The sequence below is a fragment of the Labrus mixtus genome, chromosome 12 (genome assembly GCF_963584025.1).
Source record: "Labrus mixtus chromosome 12, fLabMix1.1, whole genome shotgun sequence".
In the NCBI taxonomy this organism is placed as follows: Eukaryota; Metazoa; Chordata; class Actinopteri; order Labriformes; family Labridae; genus Labrus; species Labrus mixtus.
The window spans coordinates 11,862,799-11,885,997 of NC_083623.1; the positions used below are offsets into that span (position 1 = coordinate 11,862,799).

The 23,199-nt window shown below is 40.5% G+C and overlaps 1 protein-coding gene across 8 annotated transcripts in view; it reads left to right on the forward strand.

Annotated features, from left to right (window-relative positions):
• The window catches only part of utrn (utrophin), a 178,830-nt gene that overhangs the window by 94,170 nt on the left and 61,461 nt on the right, over positions 1–23,199 (forward strand). For all 8 annotated transcript variants that reach the window (XM_061052006.1, XM_061052007.1, XM_061052012.1 and 5 more), the window contains 2 exons: positions 12,909–13,081; positions 14,837–14,993. In XM_061052006.1, the coding sequence (XP_060907989.1) occupies positions 12,909–13,081; positions 14,837–14,993 (330 nt within the window). The remainder of the gene's footprint in view (positions 1–12,908; positions 13,082–14,836; positions 14,994–23,199) is intronic.

Sequence of the window (23,199 nt, forward strand, 5' to 3'; positions counted from 1 at the left end):
TTCAAAGGGTAATAATTCACTAAAAGGCCAGTGGGAAAAACCAAACAACAGATTGCATTAAAGTGTTCTTCTATCTTACACATCCTCTCTGCCACACTTTAGTGGGCATATTGATTCCAAACTGGGAATTATTGGTTGTTCTCTCCCTGCAGTTGATCTGGGCTGTTTTCACATTTAAAGTACCTTCACGTTCAAAAAGGGTCTTGTTTCTTGTCCAGTCCTTCCTCCATATCCTTTATTTTTATCCTATTAAATTATTTTGCTGCTTTTTTTTGCGTGTCTTTATGAGACTTGTGTAAGAGAAGGAATGAAAGACGTAAATCTAATTCAATCTGCAGATATATCAGTTTATAGTCAGGGACATAAACCACTAGACTAAAGCGAAACGGTGGCACTGAAAAGCCACTCATTAAGATGTACAAAAATATATAAACTCAGACTTTTTAAATTTGTTTTTGGACTGTGACATGTATTAAAATCAGTTCCCTTTATTTTAAGTAAATTGATATTTTGTGGTGTTGAATACGGCTGTGATAGTTTAGGGAGTGGGGTGTTATCTTTCCACTCGGCTGCAGCTTTGTTGTGAGTCCCACCCAGCAGTGCGTCCCTTAGGGGGACGGACAGGAAATGTTTGCAGCATGTAGGCGGTCATACACACACACACACACACACACACACACACACACACACACACACACACACACACACACACACACACACACACACACACACACACACACACACACACACACACACACACACACACACCTCCACTGTGTGAAATATGCATCATCTATCTTCACATCAGTTCTGCTTGTTCTCTGAATGCTGCTTCAGTGGTTGATTACAGTGAAATAGTAATCTCTAATTGGAGTGTGAGTAACAGAGAGCCGAATTTAACATATGGTCATTGATCCAAACAATGTTCAATCAACAAGAGCCCAGTAATGTATGGATTTTTTTTTAACTGGAACGAAGCTCTTAATTTTCATCCTGACGTCATCTCAAAATCCCAGCTCTGCTATCTGTAAAATCGATGGCGCAGTTATTTGACAGAGCAAGAGAAGCTGTCAGATTATTTCATCTCTGCACGCTGAAAGAGATGAAGCCTAACAGGGCCAAATGACAGGGGGGGGGCTCTTCTTCTCTATTGAACGACATGCACTCTCGATAAATTGTCTGAGAGACAAAGGGAAAGTAAATGTCTCACCAGTTTGAAGCTGCAGGCCTCCAACTTCAATAAAAAGCTCTTGTTGAAAAAAAAAAAAAAAAAAAAAAAAAAACAGGAGCGGGTCAGATTTGACAAGTTTAGTGTCCACAGAGTTTGAGGTTATCTTTTTGTACTGCTGAATGGTGTTTTTGTTTTCCTTCAGTTGCAGCTTGAAGGCAGAGATAATGTTTGAAGTAAAGGGTGAAATGCAGGGTGCAATTAATATTTATGAGGAAAACGGATCAGCAGAGAGTCCATTTTTTTCACTTGATATAGGGGGTATGTTGAAGAGGATGTGTAGGTTGTTGTGTTGATGTGGGTGGACATGTGACTTCTTCGGAAAGTATTCAGTGTGAGGATTACCAGGTGGATTTTTGGCTTGTTATCAGAAACTTCAGTGGAAAGTGTTTTTTTTTTTTTTGTATTTGAGGTGGAGGATGGAGGAGGATTTAAACACACCCTTTCCCATACTACCTGTTATTCATCTGTTTGCCCTTATCCCCAAAACAAAAGATTCCACTGATTTGAAAAACAAGCCAAAGTAATCCCGTCATGCTTTTGTAACTAAACGCTTCACTTGCTGCACATCTTGAGGGCATTCCTATCATAACATCTGTTCTTTCTCTGATGCCGTCTTTTTTACTTATTCTACTTAATTCACTCAAGCTTGTACTTCATATTTATACTTCCATCCCTCAGCTTCTCTCATCTTGTCTTTTACTCCAGATCAGCCTACAGATGTTGACTGACTGCTTTTTTGATAGTATAGAGAAACCAGCAATGTTCACTCTGGCTGTCTGTAAGATTTGCTTCAATACAAATCTAGTATCATTATGAGCTGATGCTGTATCATCTATCAGCTAGAATAAAAGGCAGTGATACCATTACCAATTCGCCCCAAATAATCAACATGGCCTGGCTGCTCAAAAAGTTTAAACTCGATAAGATCCAGATTTGGTAATCTCCTTTTTGTGCTTTCCATGATAAGGTAATCAGGTGTTTTATTATTATTGTTATTTTTATTTTTTTTTAAAGAAAAGCTGGATTGGGTAAACATTATCCAGAAACAGCCTACTGAAAATGACCAGTGCTCTAAATGGCACAAAACGCTACATACTTTGTCCACAGGGGGTGCCAAAACCCACACAAACTGAAAGATCCTGACTGTTTGTTTAGATTTAATATTGTGATGTGATATCTAAGTTTTGTGAAATATATTAAGGGGAAAAAACGTCTTTCATTTCTACTTCACCTACTATGTCACAAAAGTTATTTAGGTGCAAAATCTAAAAAAAAGGCCAAAGTATCAACATCGCTATAAATATGTCAATACCAATTTTAGAGGTTTACTTAGACCAAATTGTTCATGAAATGCATCCTGAATCTAGCCCTCAGAATAGTCCTGGTTTTTGGATCAAGGTCAACCTGATCCTACTCGAAGGTTTTGAACATCAAAAACTGAAGGTTTTATCCAGATACAAACCCAGATTGGATAATGTGATCCAATGGGACAAGGTTTCTGGTTAATGATCTTGTCAGGATGAAGCTTAGCCTGTGTGGAGACAGCCGAGAGTGCAATGTAAATGTTAGGTAAAGTTAACAACATGTCAGTAGTCGTTTGTTCATTCCAATATTATGGAACTTTTTACAAGCGATAGCATGAAAGGGAAAATAATCAAGACCAGATCTCTGTTACGGTTTGTGCTGGACGACAAATTGTTAGCGTTGTATGCTTTCTATCATTACTCTTAAAGTAAATTCTCATGCCCTCTAATAAAGGTCTTAGTTTATTTTGACATGAGCTCCACACCGCCACATGACTGTCTTTTATGTTGTAGTTCACACAGTGGTCCCCTACAGCAGGAAATAGCAACTTGTCAGAGCACCTCACTAATTGGTGCAGTCACCTAACCTTTTGAGGCTCCAATCCTCCCTCCAAACACGGCAGGTGGCGACTCATGTGCTAATTGTTCTCCTATCTCGTGCAGTGGTGAAGGCGACAGCAGCTTCAGAAGTGATCATGTCACAGGGATTTCTTTTTTCTTCTTCCCCTCCCTGCTGTTGTCTACTGAGGGTACGTGCTGACAGACCACCCACCACGGTCAAGATCTTCATTTCCCAGGAGGAAGAGAGCTTCAAATAGTTGTGGGGAGTGGAGAGAAAGTAGAAGAGATGCCCCAGTGGAGGAAAGCAGTGATAAAAGGAAAGAAGGAGGGGCAGTCGTCTTTGAAATCCAGCGATGAGCAGGGTGATAAGAACTCAGAGGGGGCCTCAGGTTTCATTTTTCAGTCGATTCAGCGAGTTGAATGTTCAGAAAAAAATAGTTTACCTGGAATTTATTTTTGCTAAACAATCCAGTATCAAGAAAGTTGTTTCCTGATACGTTGGGAGTTTTAGTTTCAGTGTAGAGATATAATCCTGAAGTCTTTTTCATGTTCTTTATGGCAGAAAAACGTTGAACTTTTACATCCTATAATCAACCACTCCTTATTGTGGTTTATTATTGTAAGCGCACTAAGTGGTGAGAGGTGCTACTTGAACTGCCTACGTGCGCAAAAAGCATTCTCAGGAAATGATTTGTGTTCGTATCCCCGTGTTTCTGGTAGTTTTATCTTGTCAATATCACCCTGATTTAAAACTTTTCAAGAAGCTGACGAGGGGTAAAAGATGAAGAAAGGGGAAGATAGAGGGTTAATGTTGGGGAGCAGTGAAAAGAAGTTTAGAAATAAGGTGTGATGAGAGGTGAAACTGCGTCACATTTAGTGTTTCAACCGTATCCTATCACGAGTTACCGTGCAGTTACCACCCGAGAAACTGATATGGTAAACATTCACAGAAATGTTCCAAAGCCATTTTTTTTCCCAGCACGGATTAATATCTAAAACCTCCTTGCTTTTTTTTTAAATCTCCATCTCCAGGTCAGCTCCCTGTTGTCTTGTCGACACACAAAAACACAAAAGACCCACCAGAATCAATATCTGATTATCGGGCAACAGGCACCCAGTGCTCACAATCAATTTCAATCTCCCCGCGGAGGAGCGTGCATATGAATCCCAGGACGTCCCTTTTCTCGCTTATGATTGCAAGGATGTGACTGGTGGTCCGTTATTAGATCCCTGGAATAAGTAATGTGTGACGTGCGTGACCTCTGACTCCGCTTTTCTTCTCTAATGGCAGCTCTGTCACATCAGCAGAGGTCAGCTGTCAATTGAGTGTTAAACAGTGGGTTTCTAATGTGCACATTAACAGTTCACAGATTCAGGGACATGTTTTATTACTTTAACTTTGCGGTTCATTTTCTCACTTCACTTCCACCGCCTCCTCTTTTTTTTTTATATCATGGAGTTATTCTGATTTTGATCTGGAGTTGTGTGGACACGGAAGCTGAGATTTATACAGAAACCAGATTAGTAATGCCTCTGCTAGAGTCATCTGGACAGACTGTGTCAGATGATAATATTTCATCCAGACATTATGAACTGAGCTGTCAGACTGTCTGTCAGCTCGTGTGTGTATATATATATATATATATATATATATAGTGCATATTAACAGATTTCATCAACATGCTACCAAGCAGCATATTCCTCTGTATTATTCTTCTGTTTGAGCAAGTTGTGTACAAGATAGCTTAAGCTAATCTCCTCTCTGTGATTCTCAGAGAAAATAAATGCTTACAATATTAAGTGTTGGAGTAAAGCTCCGCTTAATGAACTTCAAGTGTAAAGAGCTCCCGCCACGGCACAATTAATTGGATAGAAGTGTGTATACATTTGAATGCAGAGCACCAGAAAGAGCTCTTTCATCTCTGCTCACACCCTTCATTTTGTTCCACAGTTTGACGGGTGTGTTGTACTGCCTAATGAGCTACAAAGAAGCACTATAACAACGTCGCACACACACACATATATATATGTACAGTACATCCACACCAACTCTGGTCCCTTATCTTTCCTTCAAAACGGGTGCTGCCCTCCTAACAGGAAGTGTGCCAGTGATAACCTCAGGCACAGGAGGCGTCTCCATTGGATGTAGCCAATTTGAGTGGAGTTCTGCAGCTATATTGATTTTTGTCTCACACTGTACATTGTAGAGGCACGACGTCTGGATTAGATGGGATTGGATGAATCTTAAGTGTTCAGACTCGGCAACGGCTAAAGAGATGTTGGATAGGTCGGCTTTCGATCTGGGTGTATTTGTGTGTCAGTGTTTATGCGGTCATGTTTGCTCACTCTGCTTTTCATTTGCCGTGTTTGTGTTCCTGGGATATCGCTGCCCCAACTTTATTTAAACTGCATGGCCTCCGCTCCCTCTTGACATCATCCAAGAGAGCAAAACTCCTCTCTTTCAGATGTTGCTCTTTGCCTTTTCCACATATTCCCTTTTGGACGTCTTCTCCTCAGTTCTTTTCTTAGTACAACAGATAGCTGCATTTGTTTGAGTATTATATTCCATATATTTAAGATTAAGTACTCCTCCTCGTCTCTTGCGCTATTTTTTTAAAAATTTTTTTATCAGAATGGTTCTCCATTGTGGGAATTAAGTTCTGTTTGTGGAAGAATTAAATGCTTATTGTTGTGTGCTTTAGGCAAGGATGGAAATGAGTAAAAAGATGAATCTGCTTTTGTAGGTAGGTTTGTGAATGGAATATTTGAATTAAGGCTTTTCATGATGGTACATAAAGCTGTGCATAAGTCGCAGAAGAGTTTAAACTGTTAAGTAACCAGCCTTGTCATTGTGAGTATGCCCTTTCACATTACGTATTTGTGTTTTTAGAATAAGATATTTAAAAAAAAAATCTCTTAATTCAATGTGAAGGCCAGTGAGTTTTATTAATTCTTAACATTAACGATAACTAGAGCAACTTCACCATGATGGAGAGCACTGAACGATTTTTGACTCTGTTGACTTTTACACAATGTTCCCCTTCATTGATTTCTTTCAGTTTGATATTAAAGGTCCTTTCTTTTCTAACCTTAATCCTCTCTGATAAAGTGTAGGCAGATGCAACTCATTTAATTTCATTTTCTCACTCTCCTTTAAACCTTAACCGTTCTCTTCTCTGATTCAGTTATAAGGAGGATCACTCAGCAGTGCCTCTTTTTTTTTTCTCAGTCAACCTTACTTTCCGTTTTCACCTGTGAGATTGGACACGTCCCAGTCTTACTCCTGTAATGCTTCTAATCAACTTATCTCAGCAATATAGCCCAACTTTATCCCCCACATCTCCCGCCGAAAGCCTCATCTATGTGTGTTTGCATTTTTAACAAGTGTTTTTTTTGTAACAGTCACAATACTTTTTGCACAAATAGTAAAACACTTGGAGTGCCAAATTTGTCAACACATCTTCCAAAAAAAATGTAGCTTCATCTCAGCGTCCCCTCATTGTTGAAGTACTTATGCTTGTCAAATGTGCTAATTCCCACCAGTTACTTTCACATCTCGCACTAGAAAACTCTCAAATACTTTATATTTGTCGGCATACATCAAAATGCTGTTTAAGGGCCTCGAGTGTGTAAATATTTTCAATCAGCTAAGCGCACTTCAAAGCCTCGCTCTTATGAATATGCAGCGTTGCATTGTATTTTTTTTTCTTTTTTTTTTCACTTGACAGCCATCTGTCTGCCAGTCTTTGATGCACACCACATGTTTCCCCTGCTGTTCTAAATACCAGCGCACAAACCAGTCACACATTAGCTCTTCATATATGGAATGCATTTTAATTTCATACCTTGCACCTATTGAACATCACCATATAGACCACACGTCCTACCTGAGATGCTTCCTCATGCTGTAACTTTCACTTATAACCCATTTTAAGGGTTAGCCTTTGAGTAAGAATTGAAGGGCTTGCATCATAGAGTTCTCAGTAGGCTGATTTTATTCAGAGTGTTGGTAATTAACATTTTATTCTTCTTGTAAGAGCACTATATTAAAAAAAACAAAAAACAAACACAAATCAATATTAAGACGACATTTCAAAATATTCTTACATGTATGAGGGGAGCAAACCATTTCAAGAAAACAAAACAGAGTACAATAGATCCCTTCATTAAAACATTCATTGCCAAATGGTAGCAATACATTAACAAACTTTTACATATGACATGTAAAGTGCATCTGGGTTTGTATAAACCAACCCTTCACTAGAGCGACATTTCAATATTTTATAGTTTTGTGCTACTTTTAATAGTTTAAACAATTTTGTTTTACAAATCATAGACAGGCATTGTTCATTTATTAAATTCATAAATACTTTTATGAATTTAATAAATGAATAAAGTTTTTTCCCCAGCCCTTTCCAACACCTACCCCCCTTCACATTCCCAGTCTTCTATTGCTTTTTTCTGTTTGTGTCTTCTCACAAAACAGCAATATATTTATTACACCAAAAACAAGCAAGTATAAAGTTCATTGAAATGAGTACTGTTCCTCAGAGAGCTTCTCCCTTTAACTTTCCATGACATCCATGTTGCTTATTTCTCTGAATCTGTCATGTTGCACTTGAACAGTGCCCACATTCCGACATTCAAACACAGATGCTTATTTCACTACTGAATTCCAGAGGAAATCCTGACTTTTCTCTGCAACCGTCCTTTCTCTACCATGCTCTCTGCCCAGGGCCTCAGGAAGTGGGTGTGTAGTGTTGAGTTAGTTTAGCGGGTAGAGAGAGGGAGAGAGAGAGGGAGAGAGCAAGAGAGAGCAAGAGGTAGCGAGAGGAGGAGGAAAGGGAGGATACTGATCAAAATAATAAACAGCTGTGTGAAAGAATGGGGGGCTAGTGGCCAGAGAGAACCAGAGGAAGAAGAGAGAGGGATGTAGACAGCAACCTGGGCATATGAGAGAGTCCCAGGGGAACAAAAAGACATGGAGTAACTTTTTAAGAAGTTGCCTCGGAACAGGACGACGAACAGACCAACCTTGCAAAGGTGCAAAGAGATCATCGACAAATCCGACTCCTTGCCCAGGAATCAGGAGTCCTGAGGCAGCTCCTTGCAAACACGTGGCTCCGGAAAAAGAAGAAGGCATTCTTTGACTAAGTGGCTTGGTCATGGCTGTGATTAGAAGGGTGTGATAGAGCAGGACCAGACCGGTGGCTAGAGAGTGAGGCAGACTTTGAGGTGACTGTGTCTCTTTGAGCCGGCTACCTTTTACCCAGGGGAATCAGAGGGCAAACCATATGCCTCTTTGTGCTGCCGTCACTCCTCTTGAAGTGAGCTGGGTTGGGGAACTGGAAGGGATAGAGTGCTTTTTATCAGGGTAATTGAGAACAAATCCCCCAGCCCTGCCCTGGGTCGGACTACCGGACATCGTGTAAACAGCTTCTTTCATGCTCAGAGGGGAAGTGGAGGAAGTTGAAGGAGAAAGCCAGACCTGTCCTCAGCCTGCCCTCCCCCCAAGACATTAACCTCTATCTGTACTTCACAGACCTTCACCAAAGATTTTTCAGATTGCTCTCCAAGTTTCAGTGCCCCATTCCTGGCCAGAAGATCTCTACTGCCAGCCTTTAGTCGCTACTTTTTCAAACCTCCAGTTGCAGCAATCGTCCCGTTAATTCTAGCTCTAAAACCATGACTGCAAGGTAGCTGTCACCTTCCCTCCTGCCTGCCTCGGCTGCTTTTTCCAAGAGGATGCTACCAACATGTGTCAGGATCTGGAGAGCACACACACCAGCATGCATGCACAAATGCTGCCAAGGGGTGTGTGAAGTTTTGGGACCGCGACTTGGATCAGACCCTCTTGAGTTTGGAGTCTTTGCAAAAGCCAGGTTTCTATGTAGGTGGTTTCAAGATTGCTCATACTTTGGATTTACTATTTACTTGAGCCCATGGATCTCAGAATTGATTTAGCCTCTAGGGGCGTCAGACAACTTTTCATGGATTTTGATGTTGCCAAGGATTGTTCGGAAAGGCCATTTGGGACTTTCAGCCAAGGATCTAATCTTCAGTGCGCTTGCTTTTGTTTACATTTCAACTTGCAACTTCATGCAATCAAGTAGTAGTTGAGAGACATCATCAATGACTGGATTGTTAGCTGCTCACTTTTGCAGTTGTCCATTCAAAGAGAAAAATAAAAAGCTCAGTCTGTTCCAATTTTAGCGGATGGGATCTGGTATTGCATTAAAGCCAGTGGATCCCAATCATTTGCCCTTCACACCAACTATTCTCCTAAATTAAGCCAATGTTGACTGAAACGTTGGTGGACCATACTTCTTGGATTACAAACAGAAACCCAAAGGCTTCCGACACCAATATTGTCATCTCTTGCCTGCATTTATATGCAGAATCTGTTTTTAGAAATCATCTGAGCCCTGACCTCAAAGGTCTCTTTTTCAATCATAACCACTGGAGGACTTACCTACCTGTGTGGACTCTCTGCTTATCCCCCACCTGTTTGGCATTAGAGGAGATGTAGGCATTTTGGGAAGTGGGAGGAGCCTGTGCCCGAGCCCCAATATGATTGGCTTGAACTTCAGCTTGCACGATCTGCTCGGAAAGTTTGAAAAGGTACATATTTACTGAATTTTAAGGAGCGTTTGTTCTAGGTTTTAAACTTGCTATTGTGTGCAGCCTTTTTCTTGACATGAATTCAAACACAATCTAACCAACCGTTCATTCGCAATCTCCCCTTATGTTTGTAGTTGTGGACCTAATTTGGTCCCTTTTATGAGGTCTGAGTAATCATTATTGGACTCATTAAATCGGAATTATCTGCGGTGGCCTGTTTCGCTAGTTATTAGTGAGTGCTTTCATGCAGAGACAGAATCAGTATAGAATGAGACCCTGAGCCTTGAATTAGACCCGACTTGTCAAAGCAAAGCCTCATAGTAATTGTGGTATTATGGGCTAAAGACAAACATGGTGCAGCCCAGCGAGGGTCAATGTTATTTGTTAGGGTGAAAAAAAATGTGGTTTCGACACACTTCTCATCAAAAGACAGCGTTTTTGTGTGCATTTCTCATCAAACACAACTTAACTCTGTGTATGCTTGTATCCTTTATAAAGCTCAGTTTCTAACTTTGGTTTCCATGGGAGACTGTCGCATCGTATCTGCACTCCAACTGGGGCACAGCCTACAAATCTCCATCCCTCATTACAGTGTGCATGAGATCTAGAACCCATTAACCTATGCGCTGCCTCACTACCCACACACACTCTCTGAGTGCCGGTGTGTGTGTGTGTGTGTGTGTGTGTGTGTGTGTGTGTGTGGTAGCAGGTCAGAGAAGTAGTGCTTGGTTTGAGTCATTAGCTGTCTTTATAGCAATGTATATTGTGTGCTTTTCTTTCACGTTTTCATATGGGGCGTGCTAAAAAATGTGTGTCATTGCCTCATGTATTTCGATTAGTCTAAAGGTAGGAACTGACTTTCGTGTGTGTGTTAAATGAATGTGTTCAGTTGGAAAAAAGCAACCCTTTGGGACTGATAAAACTGAAGTTGAGTTTCTTTTTATCAATAACCAATGAATAAAACATGGAGTGATGGCAAAAAGAGACCTTTTTAGCTGATATAGTGACCTATGACACTCAAATCTTTTAGAATAGTTTGTCCGTTGCTGTGTGTGTTTTAGAGCAAGAAAAAGAAAGTGATCATTCATCACTCTTAAGCTCCTCAGGATACACATTGATATACATAAACTGCTACCTCAAGGTTGTCTTTCATTGGGTGAAATGAAATATAAAAGAATCTTTGTATTTGGCTATACATACCTCTTTATGTCACACATACAGAGTGGCTTCTGTGAAGTGTGTGTATATGAGTGTGTGTAGTCTGTTATCTCCAGTGGAAGTAAAAGTGTTAAAGGAAAAAGGAAAAAGGGAAGCACTTGGGTAATGACTTGAAACATGGCCAGCTGGCTCAGGGACAGAATGACTCGCTGTCTTTCACTCTTTGTCTGTCTCTCTGTCTCTGTCTCTCTATTTCTCCCCCGCTCTCTCTCTCTCTCTCTCCCTCTCTCTCCCTCTCTCTCTCTCTCTCTCTCTCTCTCTCTCTCTCTCTCTCTCTCTCTCTCTCTCTCTCTCTCTCTCTCTCCCTCCCTCTTTCACTTTCTCTTCAGTGACCTTTAGGAGGCATTTGATTTGTGTCAAAAAGCCTAGGGGCGATTATCCTTGCAGATCACAGCAGAGGGATTTGCTTCATCCTTTCGTGAAATGTCTATTGGCACTCTGTAAATTGCAGCACTGTCTGTGATAATTGATAGTTTGTTTAAGTGTGAATGTGTGTTTGTGTGTGTTTGTGGGTGAGTGTGAACCTCAACAGTAAGTTTTCTTCTGTAACAGATAAGGTTTCCACCGTATCTAGTCGATGGACAAATGTTACATCTTTACTCTCTAGATGCTTTGCATGTTAGAATTTGAATGTACTTAACTCTCTATCCATCACATCACTGTTTTAGATGTGTGGGAATTGTCTGGTCACTTTTTTCCTACCACTTTGGTTTAACTGTATTTAGTCTTTCAACATTTTAAGAGTTCTTAAATTTTCAGATGTGAAGGCTGAAAACACTCTTTTATTAACTCTTATTAACCTCACATTGTTAATTTATTCCAGTGATGAAGGCCCCCCACTAAAACATTGCAGCAGCAGTAATTGCCTTTTCCTAGATAAGACAGTTTCATTGTAATTATGAAATTAAACTTGCTTGAATGCATAATTTCTAACCTGTAAGTGAGAAAAATACACAATCAAACAACTCGAGGCACTTAAGACACATTTCACCCCATAGTGACTATAAAAAAAGTTTTTATTACAATTCCGTTGTAGGCCATAGGTCTAAACACTCGTCTCTTATCTGCTCTCATTTTGTCCCATTTGCAAATCTGCCTCTGTGCTGCAGGCGGTGTTACACTCATCCATATGGTGTTGTGAGTCTTCTCTTTATCTGCAGTTCAAATGGGTCTAGTGGAGGGGGAGTCCCAGTAGAGGCTGAGAGAGGAGAAATTGGAGCAGTTTTACACATCTAAAAATAAAACATTTGACAGGATCCACAGCTTGCATCAGCCCCTCTTGTGGTTATACCCTTCCTTACACACACACACACACACACACACACACACACACACACACACACACACACACACACACACACTCACCAAAAAACCCTTTGAGATGCAGTTGTGTAATAAAGCGGCCTTGTTAAGAGCGCTCACGCACAAAAAAGGCAGGCTACGTCACAGTTTTGAATGTGGTTGCCTTTTGAAATAGCTCTGCAATATATGTGTGCATCATATTACAGTCTAGCATCAAATTAGCAATGTTTTTGTGTGTTTGAGTGTGAGTGTGTCTTATACAAGTATGCAGGATTAGTTTGGAGGCAGACATGGCTTAGGGGCTTCCTGCTGGGTTGGGTGGGCATCAGGAGTCAGCGAAAGGTTAAAGTTTAAATCTTTTTACTCAAACAATCACAAGAAGTAGCTTGAGGACATTCTATAACAATACAAAACCTCTCTGCCCTGTGGAAATGCTGTGTGCAGCACGCCGTGAACTCCCTCAAGTCAAGTCCCGGTGATCAAATTTGACGTTATTTTTGGTTCATGAATAATCAGCCGTGAAAGCCTACAAGACTGTGACGTCCAATATTTGGGTGATTTTATTATGAGCGTGCTTGACTGTTGCCCTTGACTGTTCATTTTGGTCATAAAGTTTCCCTGTAGAAAGGTCCATCTCTGACAATTGTTTTCTTGTTTCTGTGTATTTGTAGGACATCCAGGCTGAGATCGATGCCCACAATGACATTTACAAGAGTGTGGACGGGAACAAGTCGAAGATGGTTAAGGCTCTGGGCAGCTCAGAAGAAGCTGTGTTCCTCCAACACAGGCTGGATGACATGAACCATCGATGGAGCGACCTAAAGACAAAGTCAGCCAATATTCGGTTAGTAAAACTGGATCCCGTACTTACAAATAGAAATATTTTTGTCCGTCTTCCAGCATTTATTCTCATTTAGCTCTGAATGCAGTTTTCTGCTCTTTCGCTGCTCTCAACTCTGGAATGAAAAAAAAAAAAACAACTTGGCAGAAGGTCTGGATCATGGCAGAGGTTCAAGTCGCTTTCTGCCTCAGTGAATCGCATGCTGCAGGGGTCAGTTTAGTTCTCAAATATTCAACAAGAAATAGAAACACAAATTTGAGCGCTCAAGGACTTAAGATTACAAACACTCAAAACTATTTCTAAAAAGGTCAGATGCTCTGCAAGATCGCCTCAATAATAAATGAAGCCGGAATACACTCACCAATATGCTCTGTTCTGCTACTAAAAGCTAATGAAAATAAAAAATACTCATATTCTGTCTCATAAGTGTCTCATGTTTTAAATTCATGGGGAACCACATGTGACATTCCACATGTTCCTCAGAGAGCTTCTTCACGTGGTCTGTTTGTGATACCCATCAGCCACACAGACACAGCCTCTCCCTTGTTTCACATGTCCACCATGGAGAACAGGGGTGAAATACAACTACAAAAACAAAGAACCTGGGGGCCAACACAGTGGCACATAAACTTCTTAGAGACAATGCAGCGTCAGCCACAACCTTGGCATTAATAAATAAGATTGGCGACGGTTGGGGAGGCAGAGGGTGAAGAAAGTGAAGGTGGAAGTGAAGTTGACAGGGCCAGATGGAGACTTCCAAAGACAAAGAGGAAGGAGGGAGGGTGGATAGATGGATGCAACACAACAAAGCCATAGGGGGTAGGGGAAGAGGTGAGAGAGACCAAAGAAATGAATAGAAATGTGGTTGGAAAGACTAAAAGTAGTCTATATTGAGCAGAGAAAAATAAATGGAAGTGAGCAAAGGTCAGTCAATGCAGGCATAATTGGCTGGATAAGGGAGAGAAAAATAGACAGTGAGAGAGAGATGTGTGTGTGTCAGTATCTGGGCACTGTGTGTGTTGATTGCATACAGACAATTATGGCTTAATTGCTGTACATGTGTAATTATGGCTAACGCGGCGAGCAGCGATAGGAGGTCTTTGTACGCAGCATTCAGACTCATAATGCTCGGAGGACAGGGTGAAAACAAAAGTGCTTATCAACACGCACTGCTTTCATGCTACCACCCACACAATTAGCAGCCAACTGTTTTCCAGTTTTCAGTTTGACGTTAACTCCAGAGAGGGCGGTGACCTCCATCCTGTGGTAGGCAGAGAAGGTTTTTGCATAACAAAGACTCTTGGTGAATATCATCCTGATTTTGTTTTCATAAGCTTTACACCTTTAGTTCCTACACATAAAGGACTGAATTGGGAGAATTGGGGGGTTTGTAGACGGGTTAGGGACGAATATCAGTGTGAGAACTGGTGAAGTATATTTTGTATGATATTTGACCTTTAAATCTGGATTTCTGTTCAAGCTGTGCAACAAAAAACTCTTTATTCCTTGTAGATTATGCTGTCAAGTCATGTCCAATTTAAAATTCTGTTATTTTGGGTATATTTCTGAGTTATGGTCTAGACAATAACACATTTAAGTATTTCTCTTTAAACCTTGCAAGTAACTTTTTCTTAATGTGTAAAAGTTAAAAATGATGCTCCACAGAATTGTCCCTCGAATCTAAGCTGCTTTTACAATGAGAGCTGAAATTCATGAAATGTAATAAAAAAGTTTGATTGATCTGTGTAATTTTGTCAGAGCCCACCTGGAAGCGAGTGCTGAGCGCTGGTCTCGTCTGCTGGGCCTCCTGGAGGAGCTGTGGAGGTGGATCTGCATGAAGGATGAGGAGCTGGCCAAGCAGATGCCCATCGGAGGAGACGTGCCCACCCTGCTGCAGCAGCAAAACCACTGCACGGTGCGTACTGTCGCCACAGGCAATGTTCCTGCCACGCTGCACAACATTTGTCATAGCCTGTCCCTCATAGTTGACTTCAAGTTTCCAGAAGTTGAGTTCTTCCACTGAAGAGTGTTGTGTATGTTTCTCCTGCATACTGTATGTTGGAATGTTGGGTTGCCTTGGTTATATAAGACCTTCAGTCTAGAGTTAAAGTATTCACGCTATACTTAATAGTATGAATTAAGGTGACACATCAAGCTGACATTGTATTACATCGTATAGCATCGTATAATATTGTATTATACCGTACGGTGTTGTACCATATTGTATGACAAGGTAAGGACAAAGCTTGATATGGTACTGTACAACCACACCCCACCCTTGCATAACATACCATACCACACTGCATCACACTGCATCACATCACATCCATGTCCTATCCTACTGTAATGTACCATACCATATGTCATCTTATTGTAAAATAACATGGTAGTGTACCATTTGGTATATTATGTTATAGTACTGTATAATACTGCATAGACCTTTTTTACATACTCTTCAGGTGACTGTGCTAGACTGCCGTCTCTCTAACTCACTAGTGGTATCTGGAGTATTCTGATTCTGAGAGTGAGAACAAGTTTGTTTTTCTTCTGTTCATGTTGTTTGTTCGTTACATCTTACATGTTCAAAGCCTAGCTCCAAGAGTCTTTTATCCAAGAAGACTCCACATTTTACATAACCCTGAAAAATACCTAAGACGGCCCTTTTATGTTACATCAAATTGGATAGCGAACAATTTAGATAAGGATTACCTACCACCTCCTTTGTATAAGTTACGCAACCACTGTCAGCCCTTTTCACTTGTTATACTGTAGTCGCAAAGTATAGGTGCTTCATACAATAACAATGGCTCTGTCATACATAAGTGTCCCAGTCAGACATGACAGCGTGACAGTTAGCTGGCAACTCAAAACCAGGATCCAAATAAAGAAGCAAAAAATAGAACACAGCCTTCAGTCAGTTCCAGTTTTCTTCAGGGAAATGTATTGTTGTATGAATACAGTCTATTTATTTAAAAGTTGTTTTTTTTAATCCAGTTAATTTGCCTCTCTATGAGCCACAATATCAAACAAAGCCATCAACAAGAAGATTATTTTTCATATAGTTCTATATATTGTCGGTTGCCAATTCCACATGGATGGTGTAAGAGCAGGTAGTTTGCAGCGTGACCAATGACCGCACATGATGTACTGTTGAACGTTGCCAATTTATTGCTCGGTGTAATTCTTGTTTGATATAACATGTGGTGTGTTTTTGTATGGACCTTTTTTTGTGCTGTTGTCTTGGCCAGGACTCCCTTGTAAAATGGATCTCAATAGGATATATACATATACATCATAGCTTAAAATGACTGCACCACCTGTGTGTGTATTTAGAAGTTTTTGACAATATAGGTTCCCCCTTGGTTACTGCATTTAGTCCCATTGCACAGTCAGAACTGAATCCACAGAGAGCTCCTGTGTTTGTAAAGCAGCAGCAGTGCTCTGCAGACATTGTTGGTCAGCAGCATGTCAATTGGGATTTAGCTGAACTACAGATTGCAGTCGTCAAGAATAAACCACAGCATGATGTCTTCAGTGGTTATGATAAACAATACAAATGTTGTTGAGGTTGCTCAGTATTAGGCACAACACGTGTATCAGCTCAGACTTAAAGACCAAATCACTACTCCACCATCTCATTCATTCCGAAAGTTTTTCTCTATATGTCACCTTTATTTCACTCTGTATCATTTATCCAAACAAGAGATCAATACCTTTATTGTGCCGTCCACGACTTTGTCATCACAGCTATTTGTCATCCTGGTTCCACACTGTATTATTTATTGTAACCACTGGTTATTGTCATAGTGCATTGGCGTGTAATTGCTTTCAGATAGATGACTCACCCCTCTGGCTACTGTTTACTCTCAGTCTGTTGGCCGACACTGCTGTTGATGCTGCTCCCGACATCAAAATGCCGGTCTCCGCTGCCCTCATCACCGCGCTATTATTTTGTTCCCCCCCGAAACGCCCTGGAGAGTAAACACATGTGCTTTCATGTGTGGGCACAGGATCACAACACACTGAGATCAACAGATTCTGGGACACAAACACACACATGCAACCATTACAAAGACATGAGGGTGTATATCATGCTTATCAGAGCTATATTTAGCAGAAGCAAATGTGCAGCCATTTGAAGGAGTTTTTTGTACATTTTTTTTAATCATGCATTTGTGATTTAATTGCATTTTCTCATTATATTTTGGTAAATACAAATACTTATGCGGCAGTCAAGCATACAGAGACGGAGTCGGTTTCTAAAAAAGCTTAAATGGGATCTCTTTTTAATCATATGAAGGTAAATTAAATATACGCCTTATAGTAAATACATTAGAATAGAAGATTAGATGAAGAAGAAAAAAAGTATTCAAAGAAGATAATTGAATTTTGGGCACTTTTAGTAAAGTTCATAAACTTTTCTAAAACTTATTATGACTCCTCATTACAATAAATAAGAACACAACTTAAATTTGGCACATTCTTGCGCCCACTGAATTCAAAGACGTTTTATTGGGAAAGGCAGATCTCCTGTAGAGACAGAGCGGGGCTCTTTGCACTGGCAGACGATCAATTTCTCGGTCCGCTGTAATGCCTCCTCTTGAGTCTCGTCTCCTAATGATTTAATGAAGAATCATCATTCAAAAGCAGAACAGATTAGGTCATATAATAGTTTTCCCAGAAACATGGCTTTAGACTTAATAGAAAAAGAATAATGCGGCAAAAGTTAGATTACGTGAATAGACTGTATCCAGATAGGAAAGTACAATTTAGTGATCATCTGGCCCTTTTAATATGTCTGGAGGAAAATGATGCACAGGAGAAACAAATGAAGGATTATGATTACAGGAAGAAAGAGCAATATTCGGCTCTATTTTATTTTGCAAGTCAAAATACATAATGAAGGATGGATTATCTCAGTGTAGTGGGTCATGACACAACAGTCGTGTCCTCGTTAATCTACATTTGTCCTGTGAGGTTTCAGATGATGTTTGGACATGCTCTTCCTGACAGAGAACATTTTCAGGCCTCAAACTGGCCAATCAGACAAGCTCCATTAGATAAGGAATGGAGGCTGAGAGCACACAATAACCGCAGGAGAATACAATCATCCTGCATCTCCACTTTCACCTTCCTTTTCTCATTACCGTCTCTCTGCTCTGGACCTCGTTTTCTACTGTGTGGTTGCTGTCTTAGCGTAGCTCTCCCTTAGCCATGCACTTCTCTCTCTGGAGAAGATATATATGTCTCACTGCGTCCTCCTTCCTTTGCCTCGATCATCTCCAAGTCTTCAGTTGTGAGAACGCAGGAACAGGAACAGGAACAGGAACAGGAACTCACTTTTCATTCTGACTACCTTGTAATATCTCCCTTTAATTCTTTCTCCTCCGTGTTCTCACTAGATAGGTCTGGAGGTCTTGCCGACCCGATGGAGTATGAGGGGGCTGAGCGGCACAAAAAGCCACGGCTTTGAATGCGTCACGCTTTATTACTTTCTTACACCGACACACAAACATGTGTCGAGTCTCCTGTGCTCCTGCTTACATACACATGCCTGCTGCTCTTTCAGAATGAGGGGGGGGAATGTGTGGAGATATATGGAAATTGGTGTCTTATGAGGTAGGGAGGGCTTAGGTAGGGCTAAGTGCTAAAACCTGTCTTTTCTTCGGGGAGATAGAAGGGAGAAGGCTAAGCCACTTAGCTCAACAGAGAGCAACTGATATCACTGTTACCAAAGAACAAAAGAGAGAGAGCGAGAGAGCACAGGTCTGGACGGAGAACAAAGTGATGGACAGTTAGTGGAAAACAGAGGCAGAATTGGATGAAGAGAAAAGAGGTGGAAGGAGGTTTATACTTGGAAGTAAGATGGTTCACACTCTTTCCTTCATTGTTTTCTTGCTCCTTCCTCTGTGTATTGATCTGCATCTGTGCCCCCCCCCCCCCCCCCCCCCCCCCCCCCACACACACACACACACACACACAAATGGCCATAATAGCATTTATTAATCGCACATTCAATAATCCAATAAAGGGCCTTTGTCAGCATCCAGCTGATTAAACTCATCAATCTGCTCTATTAAATTAACAGCATTAAGATCAAGGACGAGCAACAATGGACTGGATGCTAGTGGGCGTTTTTTAACAACACTTGTCTTTGAGCTATAGTTTGCTTTATGTCCATACTTTCAGAAAGGTCCAGTGATGTATTTTTTAAAGAGTTAAAACATATAAAGAATAAAAAGGCAAAGAGTGATTCTATTTAACTCTAATTTTAGTTAACTCAGAAGTTAGAGAGCCTAAATATGCTCAATTACCTTGTCCAAAGTGAGGAGTGTTTAATAATCCGCGACAGAAAACCTTATTCATCATTGTGCCCGCATGATTGATTAGCACCATTTACTTCTGAACGGACGGGTCGTAAAGAAGAGCGAAATGGATTAAACTGCTGCTGGACGTTACCTTATCTCTCAGGCACGGGGAAGGTTGTGTTTTTTTTTAAACTCACAATTGCCTCGCTTTGATATCTTGTAATTGTTTCTGTCTGCTTCGTTTGCATTTCTTGGCAGCTTTGAAGTTTTCGGGACGTGTGTCTTGAACTCCTGGAGCCCTGCTGGGTAAAAACGTTTTTTTTTTTTTGCTTTAGTTGCGTCAGGTGTATATACCTTACAAAATGTTACTGCTTTATTGTCCATTAAAGCGGTAATAATGTCAGCAGTATACAACAGGGCAACATTAGAGACACAATAACCATTTTATTTTGTATTACAGCCACATAATGAAACTGTTCTTTTTACCTTAAACGAGCATCTTCCTGTTTCACGTCATCGAGCATGTACACTGATTTTTTTATAGATTGAATGTTTGAGTCTTTCTTTCCCGCTCTGCTTCCAGTCCTTCTAATAATTTACTTGATTTGGGTAAATAGGCTCTCCATGAAAAAGTAGCTCTGTATTCTCAGTTACAGCATCATGGCAGAGGCAAAGAGACGACAGAGGAGGTTTACAAAACAGAGAATTAGAAGAGTGACCAAACAAGAGTAAATCTGTGACTGGCTTTAAGTTGTTGGTGAGAGTAAATTATCGCTAAAGCCAAGGGACTCAATTTGCATACCATAAATCCTAATTCTTTAATAACACTGCCTTCAATAGTGGCTCAAATAATTACATTTTATATAGAATTCCACTCATAATGTTGAACCACAGAAAAAAAAACACTCACCTTTCAAATTCCCGGCCGCGTAACTATTTGGGCTCCCTCTCTCAGCTCTCATCTGCAACATCTTCCCTCCCAGGCTGCAGATGTTTTTGGAAAATAACTGTCACAACTGACGCTACGCTACATGCTCACACTTAGCTTCAGGCAGCAGACACGGTGCAACATTTAGCGTCTAGGGAATCAGATGTTCTCCCTATGTGTTCATTTAGACCAACAAAAAAAAAATGAATCACGAATGACACAAACATGACTTTATGTTTGCTGAAATACTTATGAGGTTGCAGGATGAGAAAATGAGCTGCTGTATTCCAACAAGTCTGCCAAACATGGGTGAAAACTTCAGTAAAAGCCTCGTCATGATACAAAAAAATATATGAAGATATATATATATATATATGAGATATAGACAACATGTAATCCAACACATTAAAAAGATATGATTGAACACCTTTGTTTACTATTCAAAGAGGTCAGTAATCAGATGATTTCATGTTTAGACTGTGCATTTAGAATTAAAGACATTTAAAAAAAATAGTATTTTCTAGAGGCTAATGTCTTATTAGCAATCTAAAATCCATGATATTGTTACAGCATTATGAACACAACATTATGGAATAAACATGAAATACACATCTTTAAAGAAAACATTATAACAACACAGTTCTGTCGGTAACTGACACTGATAAATTTGCCGGTACAATATGTTTTCACTTTGCTTCACAATTACATAACTAGTTTAATAGCAGCCACACGTTCATTTCTGACACCTGGAGGTGTGTTGTTTTTTATTTATTCATAAAGGCTGGTCGCTGTAAATTAGCAAAGCATGTCAGATAGTTTGATTTGGAACAACAATCACCTGTCAGGAGCTCGCAGGTTGATGGGAGTAATTACACTCTGAAGTGTAAGGCCTTCAGAGGCTCCTTAATGAGCTGAGTTACAGCATCAAAAATAGAATTAGGCTCACATAACAGAAGCTCAAACTTTTGCAACAACATCAAATACCTTAAAATACTCATTACTAGAAAATATATAATGAGAGTAAACAGGTTTCTTGACAGTTGGGTGTGAGCGAGCTCCTCTTGTGTGGGCTCGTCAGATGTCTGTCAGGTGTTTTTTGTGATGTTGAGACGCTGGAATAATGTGATGGTTTCTTTTCAGGTGGCTTATTTTTTTCCCAGAAGAAGATGAGGGTGCAGTAATACCGTGGGGGAGGCAGAGCTATCAGGGTTTTTGCAGAGCGGGGAGAGGGGATGTTTGGCAGAGCTTGGAAAAAGCTGTGTTTGTGATGGTATCTTATCTCCAAGGCAGCACAGGGCGCACAGGGATATGAGTTTACTACGCTTATGGCCACACATACACAGACCTGGACACAAACGCAGCCAAGGACAAAGTCACTAATAGCATCAAGAGGGAGCTGCATGAGTCCTCTCTTTCCAGTACTTATTCTGATGTTGAAGTGGTATAAAATATTAAAAAGAAGAGCAAAAAGAAGAGCTTCCCCTTTTTTTTATCTTTGACGTACACCGCCATGTCTTATCACTCATAGACCAGCTGGGATTTACTAGAAAAAAACATATTTTTTTTCTTAACCTGAAAGTAGAACATGTGTTTGATATTTCCCTCTCATGCTCCCTTAAAAGGAGTGTCCCGGTGTGACACTCTGATAACGTGAAGTTTCACACACACACACAGAAAAAACGTTATAGTGTAGGGAAAGGTCTTTGGTGTTGTCTTCTGTCTGAACTGCAGGGAACTGGAAGACACACAAAGAGGCTTTTTGTAACTGAGGGAATTACTTGGCACTGACTTGTTGTGTTGGATTTCGTATGTGACACTTTGAAGCTAGTCAACACTGAAAAAACGTTGTTTGGGGCAACACTACTGACAATCACTATGTGACAATAAGTGGTACAGTTACATTAAACAAGTTACAAAATCTAAATAATAGGCCAACATTCACAACCCTGACCTTGGAATCAGCAGCGAGTCAAGTGACAAATTCTACCAAAAGATTCCTTTCACCTTAAGTTGTATAGCATGGACGTCATCAGCACATGGGTCACACTTGTTTTGACTGATATGTACATGTTACGTTTTTTTTTTTTTTTTTTCAAATCACCTTGAGGTTTGAAACGGATTAGAGATTGAGCATTCACTTTAATTATCGATCTTGGAAACAAGCATAAGAGATGTTTACCTAAATTGACTTGCATATATCTCAAAACCGAAAATGCTCAATGCTTCAAATCATCCTTTTTAACACAGTGAACATTTCTAGAAAGCAGTGGTGGTTCTAGAGTCTGTTGGGGCCCTAAGCAAACATTTACAGCATTCATCACCTTTATGTTATAAATACCAAGCCAATGTGGAAGTGCAAAATCCTGCAGTTTATCGAGGGTCTGCTTAAGGCTGGCTCCAGGAACCCCTGAAGTCACATACACAACACAGTCAAAAAAGCCTGTTTGGCCAACATGAATAAACATGTTTACAGCCTGGTTTTCACAAGGGATAATGCATGCAACACTGAGCAGAGCAATGAGAGTGATTGCTGTCATATGGGGCTCTCTTAGGGAGGTTTCCTCCTCATTGCAAAATGTGCACATTTTAAGCCTGTGGTTCAAAGTTTGTCATTCCTTGGGGCTCCCTTACTGGCCTGGGGCCCTACACAGTTGCCTTTCCCTGTCTGTTGACAAGCAGCACCTCTGCTAGAAAGCCTGCCTGATTGTCTGTTTACATATGCACCTCACGGTGAGAGACATTCCCTATCCAATGGGAGATGGGAATTCATGAGGCAGGACATGACGTTTAAAGGAAGATGAGGAAATGGCAGATGAAGCAGCAGTATCTCACTTGCTTAACTTTTAGCAAAATGCAAATCTAAATAAACAAACTCTTTCCATCCA